Raw genomic sequence first — 25756 nt, forward strand, 5'->3', positions numbered from 1 at the left:
CCATCCATCCATCCATCTATCAGTATATCTATTTATCTATCCATCCAGTATATCCCTCCATTTATATATCCACGTATCCATCTGTATATGCTTCCTCTATCCTTCCTACCATTCATCGATCCATCAGTATATCCATCCATTCATGTTTATGCTTTTGTCCATCCATCCATCCATCCATTAATCCATCATCCATCCATTAATCCATCCATCCATCCATCCATCAGTAAATCTATTAATCTATACATCCATCCATTCATTGATATCTACCCATGTATCTGTATCCATCCATCAGTATCTCTATTATCCATCCATCTTCAGTCATGTTTCGATCCATTCATCTGTAACCCATTTGTTAATATTTCAACTAAAAATGTATCACAATGTTTGAAGAAAGAATATGAATGAAAAGATTTTTTTGAATTTTTTTTATTTATTGGTCCACCGTTTTCATGACGTCGCCAACAGGCGTAAAAAGCAGAAGAGAATATGTAGAACAGGGCGTTTATGGTGTAGTGCATATTTCACACAAAAATAAGTACTGGAAGTGAGAATACCACTGTTAGAGCCATGATCTCTCCAACAGACACGGAATGACGTAGTGTTTCTCCATCTCTTCTTCTCCTCCATGCTGAGGCGAGACAGGGAAGATCTTCATACTGCTAAACTTTCTTAAGGGAATAAACGAGGATCTGAAACCACCAAGCACCTGAGAAAGAAACTCCAAGCTGGTCCTGGATCAGCATGAAGACTCCAGATGCTCATTAGTCGTCCACAGTGATGTTGCGGAACAGGTAAGCCATGGATTCTCCATTATGGATGCGACGAATAGCTTCAGCCAGGATCATACTGACATCCACTGTCTTTATCTTGGGACACTGAAGCTTCTGGATTTCATGGGGAACCGTGTTGGTCACCACCACCTGCATGAGGAAGTGTTAGGAGTTATTTTTACTACATATTCTACATCTACTTATCCATCCAATCTATCCATCATTACATCTATTCAGATCAACCCATTCACCTGTATCTGCGTCTCCATTTTTTTTTATCATCAGTGTCTATTTATCCATCTATCCATCAGTTTATCTTTTCCAGAGAACACGTCTCCACTGCTCTGGAGTCCAGCGGCCTCGTGCTTCACACCATGCGATGCTTTGTATTGCACTTGGAGATGTAAAGCTCGGAAGCGGCCACTCGACCATGAAACCCCAGTCCATGAAGCTCTACGCACTGTTCTTCAGCTAATCTGAAGGCCACATGAAGTTTGGAGGTCTGCAGCTATTGACTGTGCAGAAGGTTGGTGACCTCTGTGCACTACGTGTCTCAGTATCCGCTGACCCGCTCTGTGGTTTTACGTGTCTGAGTTTCTGTCGTTCCCAGTCGCTTCCTCTTTGTTCCAACATCACTAATGGTGGACTGTGGAATATTTAGTAGTGAGGGAATTTCACGACTGGACTTATTGCACTGGTGACTTCCCGTCACGGTACCAAGCTGGAATTCACGGAGCTCCTGAGAGCCACACATTCTTTCACTAATATTTGTAGAAGCGTCTGCATGCGCAGGTGATGATTTTATTCACCTGTAACCATAGAAGTGACTGAAACATCTGAATTTAGTGATTTGGATGGTGTGTGAATACTTTTACAGTGTTTATCCACCTCTTCATTTATATGGTCTATGTTTCTATGTTCCTGTTCTTTCATCAGTATATCTGTTCATCAATCCTTTTATTCCGAAGTATATCAATCCATCCATCCATCCATCAGACCATCCTTACATCAGAACATCCATCCATTTATTATCAACTATTCATCTGTATATGCTTCCATCCTTTCATCAGAATAGCTATTTATCCATCCATCCACCAGAAAATCTTTTAATTCATCTATATATTCTTCTGTTCTTTTCATCATGTCCTTTCATGATGTTATATCTGCCCATCCAACAATCAGTCCATCCTTACATCAGAACATCAATTCATCCATCCATCTATTATCAACTATTCATCTCTATATGCTTGTATTCTTCTATCAGTTTATCAATGTATTTATCCATCCTTCCATCCATCAGTATATCTTTTCATAAATCCCCCTATTCATCTATCAAAGCTTCTGTCCTTTAAAAACTAGATCTATTTATTCCTCCGTCCATCAAATAATATATCTATCCATCAATCTGTTCATATTCACCCATTCATCTGTAAATTCTTCATCTTTTCTTCAGCAGATTTGAAACCTGATCACGGCTCAAAAGCGCTTTGTTCCCATCATACCAACATTTTGATCCGTTTTAAGCTACATTTCAGGTTGTAAAGCAGGTCAGATCACGATCTCCCTTACATTATAGCAGCGATAAATGCCCATTCCTTCACAAAACTAGATTAACATTAATAAGTTGTTGCTATGGTTACAGACTCGTGAAGCCTTTAACTGTTGTCACGACTAAAAACAAACAAACATTCTCTCTCTTTTTCCTCCTTCACTTAACAGCACGTTTTGAGAATCTGTTTGTCGTTAGTGTTATGTTGAAGCTCCACCACGTGTAAACAGAGCTTTACAGTCATAAACCTTCGCGTGTTTATACGCCGCAGTTCGCCGTGAACGCCTTCAGGAACAAAGAGACGCGTCGCGAGAGGAGATTAACACAGGTGAGTTCTGCAGGCCATAACGCCACTTTAAAAGCAGCAGAGGTGACATTAAACAGCAGGTGAAGATCAGCTGAAACATTCACACAGACACCCGGCTTTTCCAACACATGGTTCCTCCCCAAACTGATAACACAACGTTGGAGACATACAATAGTACAGGACATCTTTGGAACTTTACCATCACTTGAACTAGAAGATCCAAAACTGTTCCATCATGACAAAGCCCCTGTGCACAAAGCCTGCTCCTTGAAGATCTGCCTTACATGGGTTGGATTTGGTAGATCTCCTGCTAAAGAGTTTTAAGCACCATTGGGATGAATGTGAATGCTGGCTGCACTCCAGGCCTCCTCACCTCACCTACATCACTTCCTGACTTTACTAACACCCTTGTGGTTGAATGAATCTCCACAAAATCTAGTGGAACATCTTCCCAGAAGAGTGGAGCTTCTTATAAGAGCAAATGAAGAATAATGTGAAATGGGATGTTCAAAAAGAAGCACATACTGATCTTAGGCTCAGGCGTTCACAATCACAATCACTGAGGTTCTCATGTAGATTAAGTACACAAGTTACACTTTAATGGACGAAGAAGAAAATGGTCCTCACCTCGTCTATAAGCGACTCCTCGATGAGACGCGGGGCGTCGGCTGAAAGCAGGCCATGGGTGGCCATGATGTAGACTTTATACGCTCCTCTTTCCTTCAGAATCTCCGCCACTGCCACAAAATCCTCCACGTCATCGATGATGTCATCCTTAAAAAATCAATATTAAATACACAAAGTTTTGTTTTTAATAACAATTAAATAATCTGAGTTGTTTATCTTTTATTTGAAAAACATTAGTCTTTTATTTGAGTGCCTTTTTTATTGTTGTATTACTATTATTCATTAATTAAAATATTAAATTAATAAAAAAAAGATTTTTTTTACTTTACTGCTTCTTTATTATCTGTTATAATGAATTCATGTACTTTATGTGCACAGTAATTTAATTGTTTATAGCAATAAGTGCTACACATTAATGCATTTAATATTATTATTATTATTATTATTATCACTACTACTATTACAATTATCAATCAAGATGCTTAGGTAATTATCAAACTTGTGCTTTGTCTCCCTCTAGTGGAGCAATTCTTACACTACACATACACTGTATTTAAAAAATTAGGTTACAAGATAAAATAAAATTATAAATTGCAAGTAACCACTAGTACCATTATGTGTGTGTGTGTATGTGTGTGTGTGTGTGTGTGTGTGTGAAAGAATGTAAACAATACTTACAACAATGATGGCGATTCGACCTCCAACGTCTCCCACCACAGTGATTGGTGGCTTCTCTTTGGCCATCATCACTGCACAGAAGCACATGCGGTGTTATGAAATGTTATTTATCACCACATTACAATAACATTTTTGTGTGTTTGTGTGTGTGTATATATATATATATATATATATATATATATATATATATATATATATATATATATATATATATATATATATATATATATACACATACATACATACACACACACACACATTCCATCACCAGAACCTTCAACCCAATTAATACAGCATCAAACTGAAACAAAGTTAGTTCGACCTCACCAAAGTCAAGTTATACTGAAAACACAGACCACATCATCAACGCAATAATTTTCCTCATGGGATCAATAAAGTCTGTCTAGTCTAGTCTAGTCTAGTCTAGTCTGTCTGTCTGTCTGTCTGTCTATCTATCTATCTATCTCAGAGCCAAATAAAAAATATGAGCTGAGGAAAAAAATCTGTTACTGTAAAAAAAAAAAAAAAAAAAAAAAAAAAAAAAAGTAAAAGATAATAAATAGAAAGATTTTGGGCAGTTAACAGCATTTCCACTTACTTGTGAAATGTAAAGAAAAAAAGAATGAAAAACGTCCCACTGTGCATGTGTACAGCCAAACAGGATTTAATCAGATATATATATTTGTATACATAAATCCTGTAATTCACACCGAACTCTGTTTTGTTTTATCCATGAAATCCTGAACAAGCTAAAAAAAAATACAAAAAACGAGATAGCATCAGTACACATGCACAGTTCTTGTCTGAGAAATATGGTGCTGTTTGTATTTATATACATGGGCTTCCTTTACATAAACAGACCCACACACACACACACACACACACACACACACACACACACACACACACACACACACACACACACACACACACACAGCACACACAGCATAAAGAGAAAAGCCCTAAAACACACAAACACGGGCCATGCGTTTGAAGCACACAGCACACGAGAAGCTCGGCTGCCGTACTTGGAAGCTCGATGCCAGGGAACGGCGCTTGGTACCTCCCTGTACGGCCGACACATAAAGGAGGACTGGTTAAATGCAGCAATATAAAGTTCAGCCAGTGCAGCATTTATACACAGACTCAAAAAATTACACATAATCAGAACATCAAGTCAAGTTTAGGTCTGATTTTACACTTTTGCTAATGGAGCTCGCTAGTGAACTGCTAGTGTTCGTATGCTAGTATTCGTATTGGAACTTTGGTTAAGGATCATCCAAGTCATGATTTGTTTTGTGTTTGTCTGATTTAATTGCTAGCAATATCTCAAAGGTGTCAAGACATACCATAAGACTATCACTAATATTAGCATAAAGATCACTAGCTAACTTGCAGCTAATTACCAGGTTCAAGCGCTCACATTTGTCAGAGTTTCAGTAGCAGATTTGGTCTGTGTTGACGTTTTTAACGCCTTATTTAATGACAAGCATAAAAAATGTGAAAAATGTGAAAAATACACCGTCTGACAGCCAGCTAGTAAACTTCTAGCAAACTTTCCTTAGTGTAGCTTCAGTAGTTGTATTCTCTCTGATTTAATTAGCAGTAATGTGCTAAAACATACCATAACAGCTAATCAATAAAATAAGCAAAGTTAGCTAACTAAATACCTGCCAGCTAGCTAACTGCTAGGAATGTAGCTTGTATATGTTGCGGTCATTTTCTGAGGTGCAGATAAGGGTTAGGGTTAGTATTGTGCTAATGCCTGATTTAATTACTAGCAATAAAATGTAGTAAAGTGCCATAACTCCTAGCACTGATTAACAACGTGAGCTAGGTTATGGCTAGTTAACTGCTAGCTTGCATACTGTATTTGTCAGCCAAGTCAAGTCTGTATCATGTTCTCTATGATTTGAAGCCATTGTAGCAATGATTAATATTAACACAGTTAGCTAGCTAACTCCATGCATGGAAGCTAGTTAACTGCTAGTAATCTAGCTTACATATTTCTGTGGATGTCCTCTTACGCCTGGTTTACTGCTAGCATGCACATTAGCAAAATTAGCTAGGTTAATGTGCATGCTACCTCGGCTAATTTCAATGTATCAGTGTTTCAGGGGCCGGGTTTTTATTTGTGTTCTTTTTCTGTATGTGTGTGTAAAATAGAACAGAGCATCCATCTGAAATGATTTTCCCCGTGAGGGTTAGCTGGATGAAGTGTTTAAAAAAAAAAAACCTTTAAAGACTTATTATAAACGTATGACGTGGTTAAAATGCTTCTAGATGTTATTTCAAATTTTAGACTTTTCTGATTTGCATGGGTTTAATTGAAGGCTGTTTTTTATAATTATCAGCTCAGAGTTTTAATGGGATTTTTTGTAGGATCTGTTACAGATGCAAGTGTTTGAAATGAGTTCCTTACAGGGCAGCTCGAGACCTGGAGGTCCACACGAGGGTCTGTACCCCGGGGGAGAGTTACGACCGTCAGCCAGATCGGATTCGGACTGAGCTTCACCGTGAATTACTACCAGTCCGAGTCTCAGACGCTCGGCATACGACTGAGCTCTGAAGAAACACACACACACACACACACACACACACACACACACACACACACACACACACACACACACACACACACACACACAATAAAAAAACTCGATCATGAAAAACACACACCAACCTGAACTTTTTACACAAATGTATTCAATTGTTTTGTACCTCTTCGCAGCCGAGGGCGATTTTGCAACAATAACAGCGTTTCTGAAGTCGGGGATCTGAAGAGGAACGAAAAAGAGAGAGAAGCGTGAGAGATGTTTGTGTGGAAAATGGATGATGTAACCCCAAAAACTATTTGTTTATAAAACAAATTCTAAAAAGTTATTCAAAGTTTATCACTGAGAACCGTGTTACTAATATGAGGATACATGAGATTACAATAATAATAATAATAATAATAATAATAATAATAATAATAATAACAACATTCCAACCCAAAGCTTTTACTCCTTATGTAAAGCTGAGTTTAGGTTTTTTTGTCGTTGTTTTAAATTTGTGGTCAGTAAATTTAGTAACGCTAAGCTGTTCTTTTTACCTGTGGAACTGTAATATCAACGATTCTATCAGCCAAATGATGAATCGATCCGTCTCCGTTAAAGACACAGACCCACGATCGAGGAGATGTTCTTTATCAGTATCTGCTCTAGATCCTAGCATCCTAATATCACCAACCTCCTGACCACGGGGAGAAACGCTGAGAACAGATTTCTTTGTTGTACAATGAGTGTGCAAAATACATTTCCTGTTTTCTGTCGTTCCTCATTTATTCGTTTGGTTTATTTATGTGTTATTTGCAATGCTGGCGTTTTCTGGATAAACCTTGACTTCAGTGAGGTGTGTGTGTGAGTGTGTGTGTGTGTGTTGGTATAGAAGTGTGTGTAGACGTGTGCTACCTCCTCCTGGATGTACTGCAGCAGAAACGGTGAAGCTCGCAGGTTATCCACAGGGAAGTTGAAGAAACCCTGGATCTCTTTCTGGTGCAGATCCATGGTGATGATGTGGGTCAGACCTGAAGCGCGCGCACACACACACACACACACACACACACACACACACACACACACACACACACACACACACACACACACACACACTATTTAGGGTTAGGGTTAGTTCTGTGCTATATACCTAATTCTGTGCCATATGAGGATTGGTGAAATTACTGAATAGGATTAATGAAATTATTGCACAACAGATCGTAAACAAACACTGAAGCAGTGCATAATCCAGCGTAGTTACTGAAATATGCAACTGATCTACTTAAAGTGACCAATATTTTATTTCTTCACGCTAAACTATCAATTGCGTTCTCTCAGCACCACATATATTGATGATTTGCTCTGTCTGTCTGAACCAAAGAAACAAAAGCAAACTATCTGTACCATATTAAAGTGCAGAGATTGTGTCGAATCGGATCACACTGCATCGTCACAGAGTGAATCATATGCATCTTTAATGTGTCGTATCATAACGTCGGCTATGCATCGAATCACATAGGCCTTAGTTTTGGAGATGCACATCCCTTTGGATTGAGACATTGGAAGCTCACGAGTTCCAAGTCGCCAATGCTGGGTCTTTGTGTTTATTCAAACCTGTGCTGTGAAGGATATTTTATCTCTACTCTCTACAATAGAGAAAATGTACGGTAAAGAAAAGGTAAAGGACACGCCTTTATTCACCTTCTCAAAGCACCTGGTCATGTTTCACAACTCAGCTATAAGTAACAGTAACAGCTACAAGTCACTTATTCTGGCTTTAAGCTGTACTGCAATTCAAACACTATAGGAATTATTGGAGCTTGCAGGGTTACACGGGTGCCAAAACTTTGTGTCGACTAACCGATGGGCCACTGAGTATTTATAGACCTAGAAAGTAGCCTGTATGAGCGGTGCAGCTGATAATGAAGTGTTCACTTAGTGCAAAGTTCATGTGTGTGTGTATAGAGTGTGTGTTTGCATATAAAAAAGTGTGTGTGTGCGTGTGTGTGTGTGTGTGTGTGTGTGTGTGTGTGTGTGTGTTTCTCCTACCGGCTTTAGCCAGCATGGATGCGAGCAGTTTGCAGACGATGGATCCTCTCTTCCTCATCTTGCACTGCTTGCTGTAGGGGAAATACGGGATCACGCCAATGATGTTCTTGGCACAGGAGGTCTTCAGGGCATACGCCATCACCAGCAGCTCCATGATCGCTGTGTTTACATCCCTTCACCCCAAACACACACACCACATCACATCACTAATTACGATGTGACACTTTTTAACCTCCCATGTGTCCATAAAGTGTATTTTTCAAGGATTTAAAGCCTATATTTATTTCTAATACATTTTATTCACCCTCAACTTTATGCATTTTTATATATATATTAGGAAACTGAATATTTATAATGCACCAATAAAAGAGCAGCTGAAAATGATTGCATTTTTTTAATAGATTAAATTAATGCATGACAAAAAACTCTCTTTTTTTATTTATCTACTTATTTGTTTGTTTGTTTGTTTGTTTAATCTAAAGACAAAATAAATAAGTAAATAAATAAATAAATTTTTAATTTTTAATTAATTAATCCAGCGCTGTTGGATTCTGATTGGTCAGAAAGTTTTTAATTCCAATTTAATTACGTGTAATTTTCCATAACAGCGTCTCCTGCAGTACGGACAGCATCATGTTATGGTTTCTATAGTAACAGCTCTTTCACAACAACTCCCTGTGAGTGGAGATTGAATAAGGAATCGTTTGTTGATGGAAGGAGTCTCCAGTGTCAGCACTATGTTACAGTCGCAGGTTTCTGATTTACAATATTTTTAGGACAGAGACTTTATGATTCATGGTTACTTGGGAAGAACAAATAATACATTTAAAAACAAGGCTGATGATGGAACTGTTTCTCTCTGCCATTAAGTAGGTGAGAACTCGCAAACTGGAGAATCTGATTAGCATCAATCCGACCTGATTATCAGAGGTGATGCCAGTTGACACAGTGTGATTGAGTGTGTGCCACGCCTTTACAGAGATTTGAGTCAGCCGATCACTAAAACACACTCATCTTCCTGATCACTTCCTGAAAGTCAGGACCAACCAGTTGGTGACCAAAGAATTACACACTCCAGCCAGTGTTTAAGAGAAAGTGCACTAATTTACACTACAAACAGAAACACGGCACAGGAGGGAAATAAGATTATGAGAAGTCTGGGGGCGGAGTTTCACTCAGATTATTCCTCCACTTTAACTCGCAACCTCAAACTGTATTTTATAGTAAACACTGCTGCCTTCAAACAGGACTGCCACAGACGCCAACTCACAAAAACTCATTTTCCGCACCCCTAACAGAACAAAAATAGAACAGATAGTCTCAGTTGAGGCAGTGCACGTGTGGCATGTGGGGTCACGTGAGTTTCAGGTGTGCTGAGCAGATCAACACTGAACTGGTAGCCAAAAACCTGCTATCTCTGTTATTTGGCTTTAAGATCACCAACACTGAGCAGAGAGGAACTGTGCAAGATTTGAAAGTTAAAGTTTCTACATCATGTGGCAATATGACACATCTGTAACATCTCACTGGTTCCGGGTTGGAAGAAAGACACGACAGGCGACAGTTCTACAGACAGAACTTTACCTTGTACTCATGCCGACACACACACACACACACACACACACACACACACAACTTTCCTCGACGCTAACGCCTAACCCGCACATACTCACGGATTGGCGCACCTTCACCTGCCACCACACACATCATTAGCAATCTTCTATAAAACTGGTTCAACACTTTTAATAATAATGATTGCGAAACTGATTCATGAATTCAAGTATGTAAACATAAGCTGCATCTCAAACTTCAGCAGAAAAACAGCTAAATAACTGAAATGGGCAGCAGCACGACATTCCCTTTTTTTGTTATAAAATGTTTCAAATATTTTATTTTCTTTAAAAAAAAAATTATTTAATTAGCATTATCACTAACCTGGGTGCAATTTCCTTAAAAACCAAACAAGTGGACACATGACACCATTAATTAAATCACAAACGCAATATCGACCACAATAATCGCAACATGACATTTTTTCCCAAATCGTGCAGGACTCCCAACACAGGACCCCCACAACACAACACAACACAGGACCCCACAACACAACACTCCCACAACACAACACAACACAGGACCCCCACAACACAACACTCCCACAGGACCCCCAACACAACACAACACAACACAGGACCCCCAACACAACACAACACAGGACTCCCAACACAACACAACACAGGACTCCCAACACAACACAACACAACACAGGACTCCCAACACAACACAACACAGGACTCCCACAACACAACACAGGACTCCCACAACACAACACAGGTCTCCCACAACACAACACAGGTCTCCCACAACACAACACAGGTCTCCCACAACACAACACAGGTCTCCCACATAACAACACAACACAATCAAATCAAATCGTATTTGTCACATACACATACATACAGGGTACGACATGCAGTGAAATGCTTTGTCACAGGACTGCCACAAAACAACACAACACAGGACTCCCACAACACAACACAACACAGGATCCCCACAACACAACACAGGACAAAACCCCCACAAAAACACAGGACTCTCACACTCTTCTCTATCACCAAGTCACTGATTAGGCACACCTGTTTCTATTTACACAACACACTCACACATACAACTATTTAACGCCTACACTGATTAATGCTACTCTTTGTGAAGTAAACGTTCAGTCTTTGCCTCTGACTTTAACTTTCATTATTTCTCAACTACTACTACTACTACTACTACTAGCTAGCTGATTCGCCTATGCCAACTAATGCTAGCAGCAAAGAAAAATAATGAATTGTTTCTACGACAGAGAAAAATGTTATTAAAATAATCTACAGCAACAAAACAGAACCCAACAGTCAGGTGCATGTACAGTAAAATGACCTTTAAACACAATTTGTATGAAATATTTATCATGGTATCGTCGCTGCAGCATCGCGTTTCCACGACAAAGAAGCTTCTGAGGCGTGAAAGTAGGTAAACAATTTATACAACAATTTTTGTTTAAAAATGACAAGATACAAATTCGATCTATGATCAGAATCCGGTCAGCGCAAAGATCATACACTTACAGCTGAGGTTTATTTATAAACAACTTAAAAACATGCAAAAAAATTAACAAAAAACAATGCTATCATGGTTAGCATGCATGTATCGCATGCAACAGCGAAAGAAGATGCTCCGGTTCCTCTCACCTGCGTATGGTCTGGATGATGAAGATATCCTGCCCTCTGACCGACTCCTGCACCTCCACCGTGGTCTCTGTGAAAGGACACGTGTGAGACACACAGTCAGATGGTGATGGACCAAAATAAATCTGTGCTTCACAGCATTTACAAAAACCTACAGTTAATACACATGGATGTTGGATGTGAACAACCGCTGCAGCTTTCTGCCCTCTTCCTCATACACAAGCTAACAGATGCCTGTGATTGGCTGGTGTCCCTGTGATTGACAGGGCAGTGACGGTATGCTCCGCCCACACATACAGTGCCATCAGTACTCAAATTCACGATCGTATTCCTGTTGAGCTTCAACATAATGGCTTTCGAAAAATCACCTCATGCTGTATTTTAGTTGTAGTAGCTGAATAATTTCACATTTCTTACTAAATAATTATAAATTGAATGGAAATATTTATTGATTGACAGCGAGCGACCGTATGCCCCGCCCACCAGATTGTACATTATTTGCAGTAGCTGAAAAATCACACAATTGTCTAGCGAATACTTACACAAATATTTATATTTTATCAATGACCACTTGTGAGAATGTGAAAAGATTTCTGTCTGTGTTTGTGTGTGTGTGCTTTATGAGCTGTGTATTACAGAAAAGGTTTAGACTTTGCACTATTCCACTCTCTGTACGGACTAAAGTACATCCGCTGAAGTGAAAAACACCAAACAGCACGTCATTTACCTCTGTTGGCTCCCTCGAGCACTAGCGATTTCCCCAGCTCCACCCCGAGACGCCTGGAAAAAACGTCAAAAAGTCATTCACGTTAGTATTATTATGGTGATACACAGAATGTGTGCAGACTAAAGTGTGTGTGTGTGTGTGTGAGAGATCGAGAGGCGACACTTCAACATGGGGAAAATTGTGATATTTTTCTTTATTTTTAATTAAACTCTGCGTTTGAATATTAATCAATTGGACAATTTCTTCTTAACAGACTTTTATATATAACTTTGAATCTCACCATCGGTCATTGATGGATAAATAAAAAAAATTATTTACTGTACAAACAATAAAACAATTAAGATCTAACTAAAGAAAAAACAGATCATAAAATCTATTCTATTATAATTAAATGCGATTATGCGAATATTAATTTATAAAAAGGTAAATATGGTAAAAATATTAATTAGAATTAAACATGTTTAGTTCAATCATTATTGAAGTACTAATTTATTTAACAATCTTTTTTTAATACATAAACACAAGTATATATTTTTATATTAGAAAACATTTCAGTTTTAATTTCAGGTGAAGATTTTTTGTTTGTTTATTTCTGAGTGCATCACTGATAAAATCAATTATTTTGCATGTGGTAGTTCAGTGATTTATATGTTGGGACTTCGGATTGAAATGTTTTTAATTCAGATTTCAGCACCACCAAGCTGCCAGAGTTGGGCCCCTAAACAAGGCCCTTAACCCTCAACTGCTCAACGGTAAGGATAAATTCCAGTAATGTAAATGGAAATTTTTTCAGAAGCTGCTGCCTACCTGAGGAACCTTGTCTCAAACTGAACAAGACAGAATTTCAGCCCTGAATTCCTGCCTGTAATATGGTGATGTGTAACTGATTATCCACACACACACACACACACACACACACACACACACACACACACACACACACACACACACACACACACACACCCCTTGCCAAATATATTTTCCAGCAGACCTTGACAAACGAGATTAGGTGTGTCATCATCATCATGTGGGGTTAAAAATAAGATTTTTGCCATTCCTAAACCCGTACACACACGTGCGTACACACACACACACACACACACACACACACACACACACACACAAGAGAGCAGGACACTCAACAAGTGCACTGGATTCTCTTCAGATGAGAGGTTTCGTGTTTCGGTGCAAAGTGCTGGAAGACTAGATCTCGTTACAGACACTCCATGGTGAAGCACTTCCCTCACACACACACACACACACACACACACACACACACACACACACAAATAGCTCTCACACCACACCTGTTGAGTTCCCAATGGTCCAAAGGTGTTGGGACCATCTACAGCAGCAGCTCAGACAGGAGCGCACGGTTGCATTAGCGACTCGTTCTTACACCTAGTTTCTATAGCAACGGCTCATTAGCAGGGCGGCAGGATGCCACGTAAACACGCTTTTTGTATTTTTAAGCGTTGAAATATTTAAACTGTGATGTTTCCTGTGACTTAACATTAAACTGATGGAAGAAATCTGCAGTGTCAGCGCTTCACAACAGTCAGAATTGAAGCTGGAAGTTTACGTTTTCCAGAATCTTCAGGATAGACGACTTGTTTTTTCGCTCTTTTCTTCTTCTACTAGATATCAGCTCCGAGGCTGATGTTAAAGGGAGTTTTTTTTAAGCCTGGCATGATGATGGTCAGGAGGGTTGAGGGCCGTTATGTGCCCAGCGTGACATTAAACAGTGCTGAGGGTTCGACCGGGTCACCATGATCACGCTCTTACAAAAGCAGCTTTCAAAACACACGGCTGCGAAACGCACATTTCATCACCAGGACCATGACGGGGTAAAGACGATTAACTTCAGCAACAGAGCACAAAAACAGTGCAGAATAAAAACAGGTTTCTCGCAGAAAAAAAGTTTTAAGTGCTTCTATAAACAACTTGGAGAAACTGCATCGGCCAGAAATGGCACAAGATCGAGGACCTGAAAACCCCAGAACACAAATACTAAAGTGTTTTATTCCTCTTATAACACAATTACTCGAGTGTGTACACGTTCAGCTTTCACGTTAGTAACATCTGGTATCATTTATTTTTTATATATATAATATTATAGCAGTTTAAAGCACCGCCCACAGTGACATCATCTCCAATCAACCAATCAGATCTGAGAAGTGGAGCACGTATACTGGCGAAGGCTGAAGGGGTTTTAATCACGTCAATGTCGAGTAAGTGCACGAGCATGTACAGTCACGTGACAAAATTATTATGCAAAACAAACAATTCGCTGGTTAATATGGTAAAGTTTTCTTTTTTTTTTTTAAGTGGGACATGGTAGCTCATTGGTGAAGATGCTGGACGTCTGATCAGAAGGTTGCGAGTTCAAACCCATCACTGCAAATCTGCTATTGCGGGGCCCTTAAGTGAGGCCCTAAATCCTCACCTGTTCAGTTGTTTAAATGAGAGAAATGGAAGTAACTCTGAATAAGAGTGTCTAATAAAAAAATGTAAACGTGTTGGAATAAAGAAGCAGTCTTTAGAAAAACCTGTTGTTCCTCCGTCAGCTCTTTTTTTTTAGGTTTGAAATGCAAAGCAGACGTTTCTTCATTTTCCTGAAGATGTTGGAGACTCCAAAACAAAAACTACAAACCTGCAATTGGTTTAAAACGTTCACCCTTATGCCACAGGCGTACATGTAGTACCAAACAATATTATTTGATCATGACATAAAAAAGTTGGTGTTGTGTAAACAATAATGGATGATGATGATGATGATGATACTCACTCGGTGATCTTGTGGGCCAGCTCAGTGCTTGCTGGGACGTTGTTTGCACAGAAGACCCTGTATCCACTTCTGCCCACATTCATGTTGGAGTTATAACCATAAGACAGCTTGGGGGTTTGGGGGCGAGACAGAAGCAACTTGTGGACTCCTGCCCGACTCTTTGGCATGTTTACACACAAGTTTACGAGTTTGTTTCTTGCAACAAAATCAACAGTGATACAAATGATTTCAGTACAAACAGACGGGGATCAGATGAAGCCAAGTGAGGACCAGGGAGGAGAAAAGATCAGAAGGAGGGAAAAAAATCAGAAGGAGCCGAAAGCGGATTTTATCACGTTTATACACTAATGAAGGAAAAAGCAGAACATAATAATAATAATAATAATAATAATAATAATAATAATAATAATAACAACAATAATCTACTGACTTACCAGGGAAAGTAAAGAAGAAACGTGTAAATGTCCTATCTCATACTAGTACTGTTCAAATGAACGCTAATACGAATAGAACTAATAATTACTGATAATTTAGTAAAATGTGAACACGAATCAAATCTCTTACGAGTTTTCTAATTTTTACTTTTCATCTGCAATTATTCAAATTCCAGATCAGATCAACACACAAATCCGCTCGCACTTTTCTCCCATCTGAACTTCGATCTCCGTCCGACAATCCGAGCGATTGCACGTGAAGCAGTGCGAAATGAAATCGGATTATATAACTCACACGCACGCGACTAAAGAGATCAAAGAGTGGCGAAGAGCTCGCGCGGTTTCTGTATCACTGTAAACTTTGTTGCAATGCGGTCGGAAAGAGATCGGACACGCCGCCTGCCCGCCTCAAGCACCGCCCACTTTTTACGTGACTGACAGCCAGAACAGCCAATCGTTGATTAGAGTACTGAAGAGCGAGGGGCGGGGAAGGCTGATGGGTTTGATCCAATCCTGATCCAATCCTGATCCAATCCTGTGCGTGTCAGGGGGCAGGAACAGTCAGGTGGGGCAAAAGAAATATATACTGGTACCCGAATAATCATTAAAATCAATGTTTGTTTTCTACTCAATAAACAATTAAAACATTGTACAAAATTGTGAATATTTTATATATTATTTTTTACATATTTTTTTAATCATACACAATTTTAAAAATAGTATTTTATCATTTTTTTTAATTATACATCATCTAAAAAGTCTCAAGTGTTTTGAAAAAAAATGGTTGGCCTTTCCTTTAAGAAAAAAAAACAAAACAAAACAAAAAGCAAGGTAAATAAATAAATAATCTCAAAAAAAGTAATATTTGACAAACATTTTTGACATAAAAAACTAGATATTACACTGAATGTCTTAAAAAAATAATCATTAAAATATTTTCTTTCAGGTGCAAATGATGGCTTCTTTAAAATGTATGCTGTACAGATATACAGATGTTCTGTTGATGTTCATGTATTCAAGCCAATCTGGATTTCTCTCTTAATCTCTGCACCGAATGCCTCCCTATATATCATCTGCAATGGTGCCAATACTTTCGAGGTGGTTCCAAGTTTAAAAAAAGTCCACTTTTTGCCTGGGTAATTGTCAGGGCTTTTGGTAAATTAGATAAATATAAATGTAAAACGTTAAAGAAATATTCAACACCCCACGATGTGAAGGCTCAGGAAATTAGGCAAAGACAAAAGCGACATCAAAACGAAAGAAAACAAAACCAAAACCGGATAAACAATACACTGGAGAAGAGGTTCCAGTATTTTCCTCGGATAAACCAGGAGTGTACATTTGCATAAGGGCGCTGTGAATGCATATGTACTCAGAACTCAGACGTCTGGTGAGGGGAAATAAATCAAGCGAGAAAGTGGTTTGTTTGCTTTTGTGTTTAGGAACATGAGTGCAGTTTTTAGCTTCAATAAGAGAAAAACTTATAGAACTTATAACTCATCCCCCTGTCCATGCTCTGAAGAGCTCTCTCTGCAGGCGTATTGTGAAGACTTGCATGATCTACCCTGAGGACTAGGTACTGTGTGGTTGGAGTGGTGTGAATTTTCACTTGAGGTTCTTACAGGTCTGGAACATCCTGATTTGGGACCTCACAGCCTTCTTCAGGACCATATACCTTCCTCGAGTTGTACCCTAACTGTATACCTTTCTGAAATAAGGAACTAAAAACTTCCCTAATGGTACAGACAAATAATCCTTCCAAGTCTTGAGAAGGTTAGTGAATGTCTGTTGGTGTTTCTTCATCTAAAGTACTCAGAAAAAGCAGAAGACACATGAAATGTGAGGTAGAAGCAATACCAAAACAGCATTTTAAACAGGTAACCTCAAAGATGTCAGGAATCTTAAATAGCCTGATATAAATTGCCACATCCTTGGCAAGGTCCTGATTCAAAAGTGGGTGTGACAGAATTTGCTTATGTTCCATCATTCTCCAAAACTATTATGGGTAATAAGTGGAGCAGCATTGCAGTGGAAGAGTACGGAGGGATGGGTGGAGAAGGATTGAGAAATAAGTGAAGCAGTGGTGAAGGATGCATGGATCATTGGAGCTGTAGTAGTGGATGAAGGGATCAGTGGTGAAATGTAGGAATCAGTGGAGCAGAGGTAGAGAATGGATGGATCAGAGGATCAGTAGTAAAGAATAGAGAGATCAGTGAAGGAGTGGTTAATAATGGAGAGACCAGTAGTGAAGGATGGAGGGATCAGTGGATCAGTAGTGAAGGATGGAAGGATCAGTGGATCAGTAGTGAAGGATCAGTAGTGAAGGATGAAAGGATCAGTAAATCAGTAGTGAAGGATGGAGGGATTAGTAGAGGAGTGGTAGAGAATGGAGGGATCAGTAGAGGATCAGTAGTGAAGGATGGAGGGATTAGTAGAGGAGTGGAAGATAATGGAGGGATCAGTAAAGGATTGGTAAATAATGAAGGGATCTGTGGAGGATTGGTAGATAATGGAGGGTTAAGTGGAGAAGTGGTAGATAATGGAGGGATCAGTGGAGGAGTGGAAGATAATGGAGGGATCAGTAGAGGAGTGGTAGATAATGGAGGGATCTGTGGAGGATTGGTAGATAATGGAGGGTCCAGTAGTGAAGGATGGAGGGATCAGTGGATCAGTAGTGAAGGATGGAGGGATCAGTAGAGGATCAGTGTTGAAATCAGATGTAGAAGCTACTGGAAGCCAGTGGAAGGAGAAATTAACTGGTGGTAGACTGAAAAGAAGTTGTAGAGGTTGAATGTTCCTCAGAGGCGCCAGGAACGAGTTCCATGAATCCAGTCTTGTACTGTAGTATCACCTGTGTGACTCAGTAATCTAGAACTAAACTTTAATTATTACTAATAATGATGACAAATTCAATGCAAAGCAATTATTCAAACTTTTATTTACAATATAAAGCTGTGTAATCTAAAGAATCATATTTCATGTAATATTTCAGTAGTATCAACTCCTTTTCCACTTAGCAAAAATAATATCACTAGAAATACGTACAGGTGAAGCCCCAGAATATTCCTGTTAAATATTAGCACTTCTTTTTAGCAAGGGTCGTCCATTCAAGTCTACGAGTGCAACAAAAATACGAATATAAAAAATGGCAGCGCATAATAAATATTCAACGACGTAAACATGAAGCGTGACTTGGTTACTGTATGTAAAATCTGACTTCACATCTACAGCGGCTTCTAACATCTACAAGAAAAGAATTCCGATTGTACTTCCTGAAAGTCGTCGATTACACGCGGCAACGGTTCGATTCGAGTTAGAATAGAAATGCGCTTGAGGAAATAAAACAATGAAAAACACAAAGAGACATCTGAATAAGACTCGAATTTGACGAGGGAGACGAAGAGGGCGGAGCTTACGTTCAATCTTTTCAGCAAATCACAAACCTGGTCATCATATCGCATCATCGACACACTGTTAATACGTTCTGATTGCTAAATGCTAAAATAGTGTATGGATTCGGTAACTACAAACAACGATACGATAAATACACTATATGACAAAAGTTTGTGGACACCTGACCATAAGATTGGTATGTGCTTCTTTCTGAACATCCCATTCCACATTCAGTCTCCATTTGCTCTTATAAAAAGCTCTTCTGGGAAGATGTTCTACTAGATTTTGTGGAGATTTGTGGAGATTCATTCAGCCACAAGGGTGTTAGTGACGTCAGGTACTGATGTAGGTGAGGTGAGGAGGCCTGGGGTGCAGCCAGTGTTTACATTCATCCCAAAGATGTTCAAGAGCTCTATAGCAGGAGATCTTAGACCAAATCCAAACCATAAAACGCAGATCTTTTTATAGAAAACCTAGCTGGAGCTTTGTGGAGAGGGGCATTGTCATGTTGGAACAGGTTTGGGTCTCCTAGTTCAAGTGAAGGGAAAATTTCATGCTCCTACATCCAGAGACATCCAATACAGTACAACCGTTTGGAGAAGAACCAGATATGGCTGAAAAAAAATCAGCTGTCCCAATACTTTTGCCAATATAATGTAGATTGCTAGCAACTTTTTTAGCAACATTTTTCTAGCAAAACAGAGATCGTGCATCAACTCCAAACCCAAACATAATCAAATACAACAACAACAAAAAAAAACGGGAAAAAAAAATAATAATAAAACAATAAAATAGTTTACACATCGCTATCTAGCCTGCCGATGAGCTAGGCTTAGCTTAGCTTTTTATTGCACTTACACAATGAAACAATTGCTAGTGACCTTGAACATTAGCAAACTCAGTTGCTGGTATTAATTCCGATACAATGAATTAGCCACAAAAAAATATATAAATAAATGTTACATATCTCCTGGCATGATAATGAGGTTAGCTTAGTTCTACTTACAAAATAAAGTAGTTCTTAAGTAGATTCAGCGATCTTGAGAGGGTATTTATAAAATCAATAAAAATAAAACAATTTACATAACAAGCTAGTTCAATATTTCAAAAGCTTAATATTTCCTAGCTTGCTGCCAAAACGTTCCCCTGTGAGCTAGCAACAAAAAAAAAAGAACCGGTTGCGTAGCATGAGATCTCTAGAACAGTTTATTAGCGGTTACCTCAGGAAACTATCAAACTAGCGAGATGACTGGATTTTAGCGCCCATACTTAGTATTTTATGATAAAGAAAGCAGCTAAATAAAGCTAGCTAGCTATTTTTTTCCTTTCAACTTCCATCTTCACCGATGCCCATGACCTCATATACGAGATATTGTCATGCTATAGGAATAAATGCTTTTCAGTAGGAACGACGAAAAGTATGCTAGCAGGCGATATGTGCTCGAAATCGACCAATCGAATCTAACCGCTTATCTTCTAAACACAATCATTCAGCATTTTTAATTACATTACAAAAATTTTCAATCGCAAAAAATTTTGCAAGAGTTCTTTAAGATTAGGCTAAAGTACGTGATTTTGCCGATCTTTCTGCTGACAGTATTTGCTGTCGCACTTTTTAATAAAAACCATTAAACATAAATAGGTTTCTCTCATCGTAGCTAGCTAATACGTGCAGAGCAATGCTAGCTAAAGATTCTTCATTTACCGTTACGGACTTTACGATCGAACTGTGAGATATCAGTTACAATTTAGAGAAGTTCGTTTTCAAAAAATTCATGATGAAATATTAAGTACTAAAAAAAAGTCGTCACTTTTGAACGATCGTGTAAACGAACACGGTTTCGCTCAATGTCTTTAGCGACTTTGGTGACTTTGTGCTCTCACTGGCAACCGTGTTCCCATTTCATTTTATTTCATTACAGATAAAAACATTAGCATAAGTGTAATAAATTATAGCTTTTTTTTTTTTTTTTACATTATTTATTTATGATAATTCTCATAAAGCCTGATTGAATGAACTGATGTTTTACTGAATCCTTATTTATAAAAAAAATTCATATGTAATTTATTTACAAATTTAATTAATGTTAATTCATATAATTTTTTATATTTTGAATACATTCTTTTTTAGATAGATTAAAAACAATTTACTGTTTTGCTGGCAGTTTGTTAGTAAACCAATATATCGTAGAAATATGTATCGTGATTAGGTTTTTTTTGTCAAATCACTGAGCCCTAAACTCGAGTGCTAGTGTTTGTGATAAACCCTTTGTAAAGTGCTACGATGTAGAAATTAAGTTAATAAGCGAGTTAGGTGTCAGCTAGCTACTACACAACAGTCCGCTATCTATCTACATCGTCCCCAAATAAATTGTTTGAATTCATTGTTTAAAAACTCCTGCACAAATACAAAGTAGGGAAAAAAAGTGTTAGCAAAACGAGTCCATACTACTTGTTGCTAAGTTGTGTTTAAAAAAGAAAAATTCAGCACTCTGGGTTCTTTTCGCTCTTGAGAACTTTCTCCTTAAGCAGGTCGAGAATGACCTGCCTCTCCTGGCTCTCCAGCTCAAAGCGCCGCTCACGTTCCTTCCTCTCAGCACCGAGTCGTTCGCGCTCCAGGGCGATTTTGCTCCTCTGGATCTCGAGCTCTTCTCTGCGGAGTGCCATCTCTTCTTCACGCAACCGCTGCTCGGCTTCCGAGCGTTTCTCCAGGAAGCTCAGGATCTCAGAGTACGTCTGGCAGCAGCACTGGCACGGCCGCTTAGCTGTAGGCGCCGACAGCTCCACCAGGTCCTCCTGTTCCTCCGGCTCCAATGAGCCCGACGCTGCAGGAGAACCGGAATGATCTCAATACACCAGTGTGCTTTTTATATATAGTGTTAGTCTTCAGATGTCCTTATGATCGTCTCCTCACCTGTAGGCGCCGCTGCAGCAACCGGAAGCACGGTGGGTTTGTCCGGCTCCGGCAGCGTGAGCTCCTCCAGCGATCGCTTTTTCATCTCTCCATCCTGGTATTTCCCTTCACCACTCACTATCAAGTTCTTCTCAGCTTCAAGCTCAAGGACCTCATGCAGCAGGTCCTCCTTCTGAGCGTAGAGTCTCTCCGTGCCAAACCTCAAGACAAATCAAGACAAATTATTTTTATTTTTAATTTTAAAATAAATTGAAAAAAACATTAAAAGCACAGTGTGAAAACTGAACAGTTTTGTCAAACTGTTAAAAGAGACTAAGAAAAGAAAAGTATATAATGGGAATGTAGAATCCTGGAATCGAACCTCCGTGTGTGTTCCTTGTGATGTTCTTGCTAACCTGCGCAGGCTGGGAAAATCCTGCTTTTTGTAGTAGTCCAGCAGCAGCATGGTTCTCTCGCGGCACCTGCGTCCGTCCACCTCGAAGTTCTCGTCCTGCAGCGCCGCCGTGACGATCTCGCCCACTCGAGCCCAGATCCGACCCGACTCCTTCGAGATGAACGGGTTCTGAGCGATGACCTCACGCAGGAGCAGGATGTCATGGCGGGCGGAAAAACGTACCTGCCGCTTTCGGGGAGTGGATGAGGGGCCAGCGATGGAAAACCCTGCAGCAGAAAACATCACCGTCCATTTAACAATTTAACATCTTCACTCCATGGATTTTAAACCAAAAGTTATCAGAATCAATCAGAATACTTTATTGAGCAAAAAAATGTAAATAAAGATTGATGTAAAATAGAAAAATGTAAATAAATATATATACATATTAAGTTTTATATTAAGTGAAATTAAGTCTGTAGCAGTATTGAAAACAGATGGCAGAAAGTCAGACTACATTAATAGTTATAAAAGTTATTGCAAATGTAACAATTAATATTATTGCACATAATTGCCAAAGATTTGACCTCTTAAAGGAGGACTTTTATAGTTTAATAGCCACAGGCAGAAATTAAAGGCGTCTCCAGTCTCAGTGTTTTATAATTGTCATAATAAAATTATAATAAATAATAAATTATAACAGGAAAAAACTTCTCATGAATATGTCTGAAGTTTTGTGTGTGTGTGTGTGTGTGTTGAAAATCTAAAATGCATATGCAAATAATCGGAAATGTTATCTTATAGTACACACGGAATATATTCAGATTTAATGCCATTTAAATGTAAACATCAAGCTGCTGTGTAATTAATTCTTTTTCACTGTTGGGGGTAAAAGTTTGTTTCAATCGCTGTATTGGATTTCACTAGACAGTGTCACACCGATATCAGTCCGTGTTGGGAATTGCAAACGGAACGAAGTTGTGCGGAGCCCGTGTTTCACGCCGGAGTGTTGATATGCGGTGCTTTCCGCATCATAGACGTGCAGTAACGCGTAATAAACATTGCACAGCAATTATAATTAGAAGGGTACACTCGTCCAGAATGCTTTAAATATTGAATATGTACATGTGTGTATTATGCGAATGCGTCCAGAATGCGCAGTTATTTGTTGAACGAATGGCGTGTTTATGAGCACCGCTAGAGAGCAAACCGGAAATGGGGAAGAGAAAAAAAAACAGTGGTCCACGTGTTATTAAGGAGAGTCTGCACGCTGTATTAATGATGTAAGACACAGTTTAGTGTGGAATGATGTCATTTCAGAGCCTCGGTGACGGATGGAGGGTTTGCGCTCACCCGTGTGTGATGCGTTTGCACGATCTGCGTGCGTGCGTGCGTGCGTGCATGCGTGTGTGTGTGTGTGTGTTTGTATGTTTGCAATATGCATGAAATCCGGTGTTTTTTTTTGTGATCATTACCTTCGTTGATCGGCATTTCCACCTTCCGTTGCATGTCTTCCGGTGTGTGCCAGCGTCAGCTGATGCGCACAAACTGCTGAGGTCATCGCACACGTCCGCTCACCAGTCCAAGGCTTGCACTCTGACGTGTAGCTCAACTTGTGGCCAAAAAAACCCTGGAGAGGAGCGTGTGTGTGTGTGTGTGTGTGTGTGTGTGTGTGTGTGTGTGTGTGTGTCCTCTCAATTGTGCCACGAGATGGCACGAGAGGATCATTGAAGATCTCAACACAAAGTCTCCTGAACATTAGGAGTTTTCTCAGGTGCTTTGGAACATTTCTTAGATCCAAAATAAAATCCTCAAAACGACGTTTGACCTCAGTGTCGTCACAAAGTTCGCAAATCGATTGCGTTCAATTGTCTACTGTTTCCTACACGATCAGATGTTTACGGTCATGTTGTTGATCAAAATCTATGAAAATGGTTTGACCTGAATAGTCTTCACCTCTTAAACATCTCAGCATCGGTTCACAAGTCATTAAATGTGGAATGGTCAAACCAGTTGTCATCACCTGACCTGATGAATTGTGAAGATGTCTCTTGAATTGCACTGATGATGATGGCGAGTGTACGGCATCAGGATCAACCAATGATCAACCGGTTCTCTAAAAAAGCTCAAATCTTGCAAGGCTTTAGCATATCTACTCTACTATATTTCAGTAAATAGAAATAGGAAAATTCCAACCTACTTTGTGGTGAAAACATCTGTTAGATGAGAAGCTGTGATGAGGGTCCCAGAATAACCTCACGGTTCTGCTGAAAGTGTGTGTGTGTGTGTGTGTGTGTGTGTGTGTAGTAAGTGGGTTCACCCACAGTGTGTGTATAGTAAACTCTATAAAGTTCTGATGTGAAAGGAACAGTGGGTCCATCCATTATTCAGTTCTCATACATCACTACTGTCACTCTTCATACCGAAGTCCAGTTAAAAAGCAAGACATATTAGTACTTGAGTAAATGAAAAAAGGGGAGTTTTAATGGAACTGGAGGAATATTGAAGCTGGAGATTCCAGTACAGGAATGATAGACTAATCCTGGATCAAAACACCTTCTAGTGGGTTTTCTGGAGAACCCAGCAAAAGAACCCTAGCTGAAGAACACCAGCTCAGCATCCGATCAGGTGTCTGTCGCTGCTGTACCATCAATCACACCTCAGAAATGTTTTTCTTTGTAATTAATATAATTACATTCATTCCAATAGCACTAATGATGCATGAAATCTAATTATGGCTGATTAGAAAGATCTGTAAAAGTCCTCCAGCCAATCAGAAATAAGCATCTGTGACCACCGTGTTATACTTTACAGAATGTTCTTATTCTGAATAATAATTATTCTGATATTGTAGCTTGGGGGTCGTTTCTATTGTATCAGAGATGTGTCTGGTCTGAGACGTCTCTAACAGTGATTTATCGACACAGGGATGAAATAATACTGATTTAACATCAGACTCGTGCAGCTGTGGACATTTTGCTCAACTGAAGCAAAAACAGAAAATCCAGCAACACTGGAGAGCTTCATGTGGTGGATGGTGTTAACCTCCAGCAGGTTTGATTGACAGCTGGGGGGGGACGCAGCACGCCAGGCGTGATGGGGTTAGCGGAAAGCACTTAGGCGTGGGGTAGCATTTTGAAAGGTATTTTAGAGAGAAGCAAGGAGCAGGTAATCATCCTGAGAAAATTCACTGACGTGCAGGGAGTAGCTGAGAGCAGCGAGGCCATCAATCACACCGTAGGGGGTTTTATGTGATTCGTGACCTTCGGTCCAAACCGTTAGCATCGGTTCTGCATATTATTATGTTAATATCATATTTGTTACTGCAATTTCATTCAGTGGTAATGAGAGCCAGGAAAAATAAGTAAGAAAATATCTCA

The 25756-nt window shown here is 39.3% G+C and overlaps 2 protein-coding genes across 5 annotated transcripts; both read right to left on the reverse strand.

Annotated features, from left to right (window-relative positions):
- Window positions 1-410: 410 nt before the first annotated feature.
- On the reverse strand, window positions 411-16125 carry LOC124387456 (phosphoribosyl pyrophosphate synthase-associated protein 1-like). 4 transcript variants are annotated; one of them, XM_046851867.1, is made up of 12 exons: window positions 15697-16125; window positions 15263-15420; window positions 12475-12527; window positions 11751-11817; window positions 8518-8690; window positions 7384-7499; window positions 6653-6708; window positions 6354-6496; window positions 4960-4998; window positions 3932-4002; window positions 3254-3400; window positions 411-920 (listed from the first exon to the last, which is right to left on the reverse strand). In XM_046851867.1, the coding sequence occupies exons 2-12, from the start codon at window positions 15343-15345 to the stop codon at window positions 762-764; spliced, it is 1107 nt and encodes a 368-aa protein (XP_046707823.1). In that variant the 5' UTR covers window positions 15346-15420; window positions 15697-16125; the 3' UTR covers window positions 411-761. The 4 variants fall into 4 exon arrangements, with proteins under 4 accessions (XP_046707823.1, XP_046707806.1, XP_046707797.1 ...); XM_046851850.1 differs by having other exon boundaries at window positions 15263-15457; XM_046851841.1 differs by lacking the exon at window positions 15697-16125 and having other exon boundaries at window positions 15263-15683.
- A 3756-nt stretch (window positions 16126-19881) lies between these two features.
- si:dkey-45d16.4 lies at window positions 19882-24593 on the reverse strand. The gene is made up of 4 exons (XM_046854263.1): window positions 23852-24593; window positions 22399-22663; window positions 22004-22203; window positions 19882-21914 (listed from the first exon to the last, which is right to left on the reverse strand). The coding sequence occupies exons 1-4, from the start codon at window positions 23883-23885 to the stop codon at window positions 21574-21576; spliced, it is 840 nt and encodes a 279-aa protein (XP_046710219.1). The 5' UTR covers window positions 23886-24593; the 3' UTR covers window positions 19882-21573.
- Between the last annotated feature and the right edge of the window lie 1163 nt (window positions 24594-25756).

This window comes from Silurus meridionalis, chromosome 1, assembly GCF_014805685.1.
Source record: "Silurus meridionalis isolate SWU-2019-XX chromosome 1, ASM1480568v1, whole genome shotgun sequence".
NCBI lineage: Eukaryota > Metazoa > Chordata > Actinopteri > Siluriformes > Siluridae > Silurus > Silurus meridionalis.

What these genes read in the sequence shown, in the direction of transcription:
- LOC124387456 (XM_046851850.1), bottom strand. Translation starts at nt 15,429, where the DNA reads ATGCCAAAGAGTCGGGCAGGAGTCCACAAGTTGCTTCTGTCTCGCCCC. An exon ending in ATCCATGCTGGCTAAAGCCG is followed by an intron (nt 7,500 to 8,517) that starts GTAGGAGAAACA and finishes CGCGCGCTTCAG; the next exon opens with GTCTGACCCACATCATCACC. An exon ending in TGCAGTACATCCAGGAGGAG is followed by an intron (nt 6,709 to 7,383) that starts GTAGCACACGTC and finishes GTTCCTCTTCAG; the next exon opens with ATCCCCGACTTCAGAAACGC.
- si:dkey-45d16.4 (XM_046854263.1), bottom strand. Translation starts at nt 23,885, where the DNA reads ATGCAACGGAAGGTGGAAATGCCGATCAACGAAG. An exon ending in GATTTTCCCAGCCTGCGCAG is followed by an intron (nt 22,204 to 22,398) that starts GTTAGCAAGAAC and finishes ATTTGTCTTGAG; the next exon opens with GTTTGGCACGGAGAGACTCT. An exon ending in TGCTGCAGCGGCGCCTACAG is followed by an intron (nt 21,915 to 22,003) that starts GTGAGGAGACGA and finishes GTTCTCCTGCAG; the next exon opens with CGTCGGGCTCATTGGAGCCG.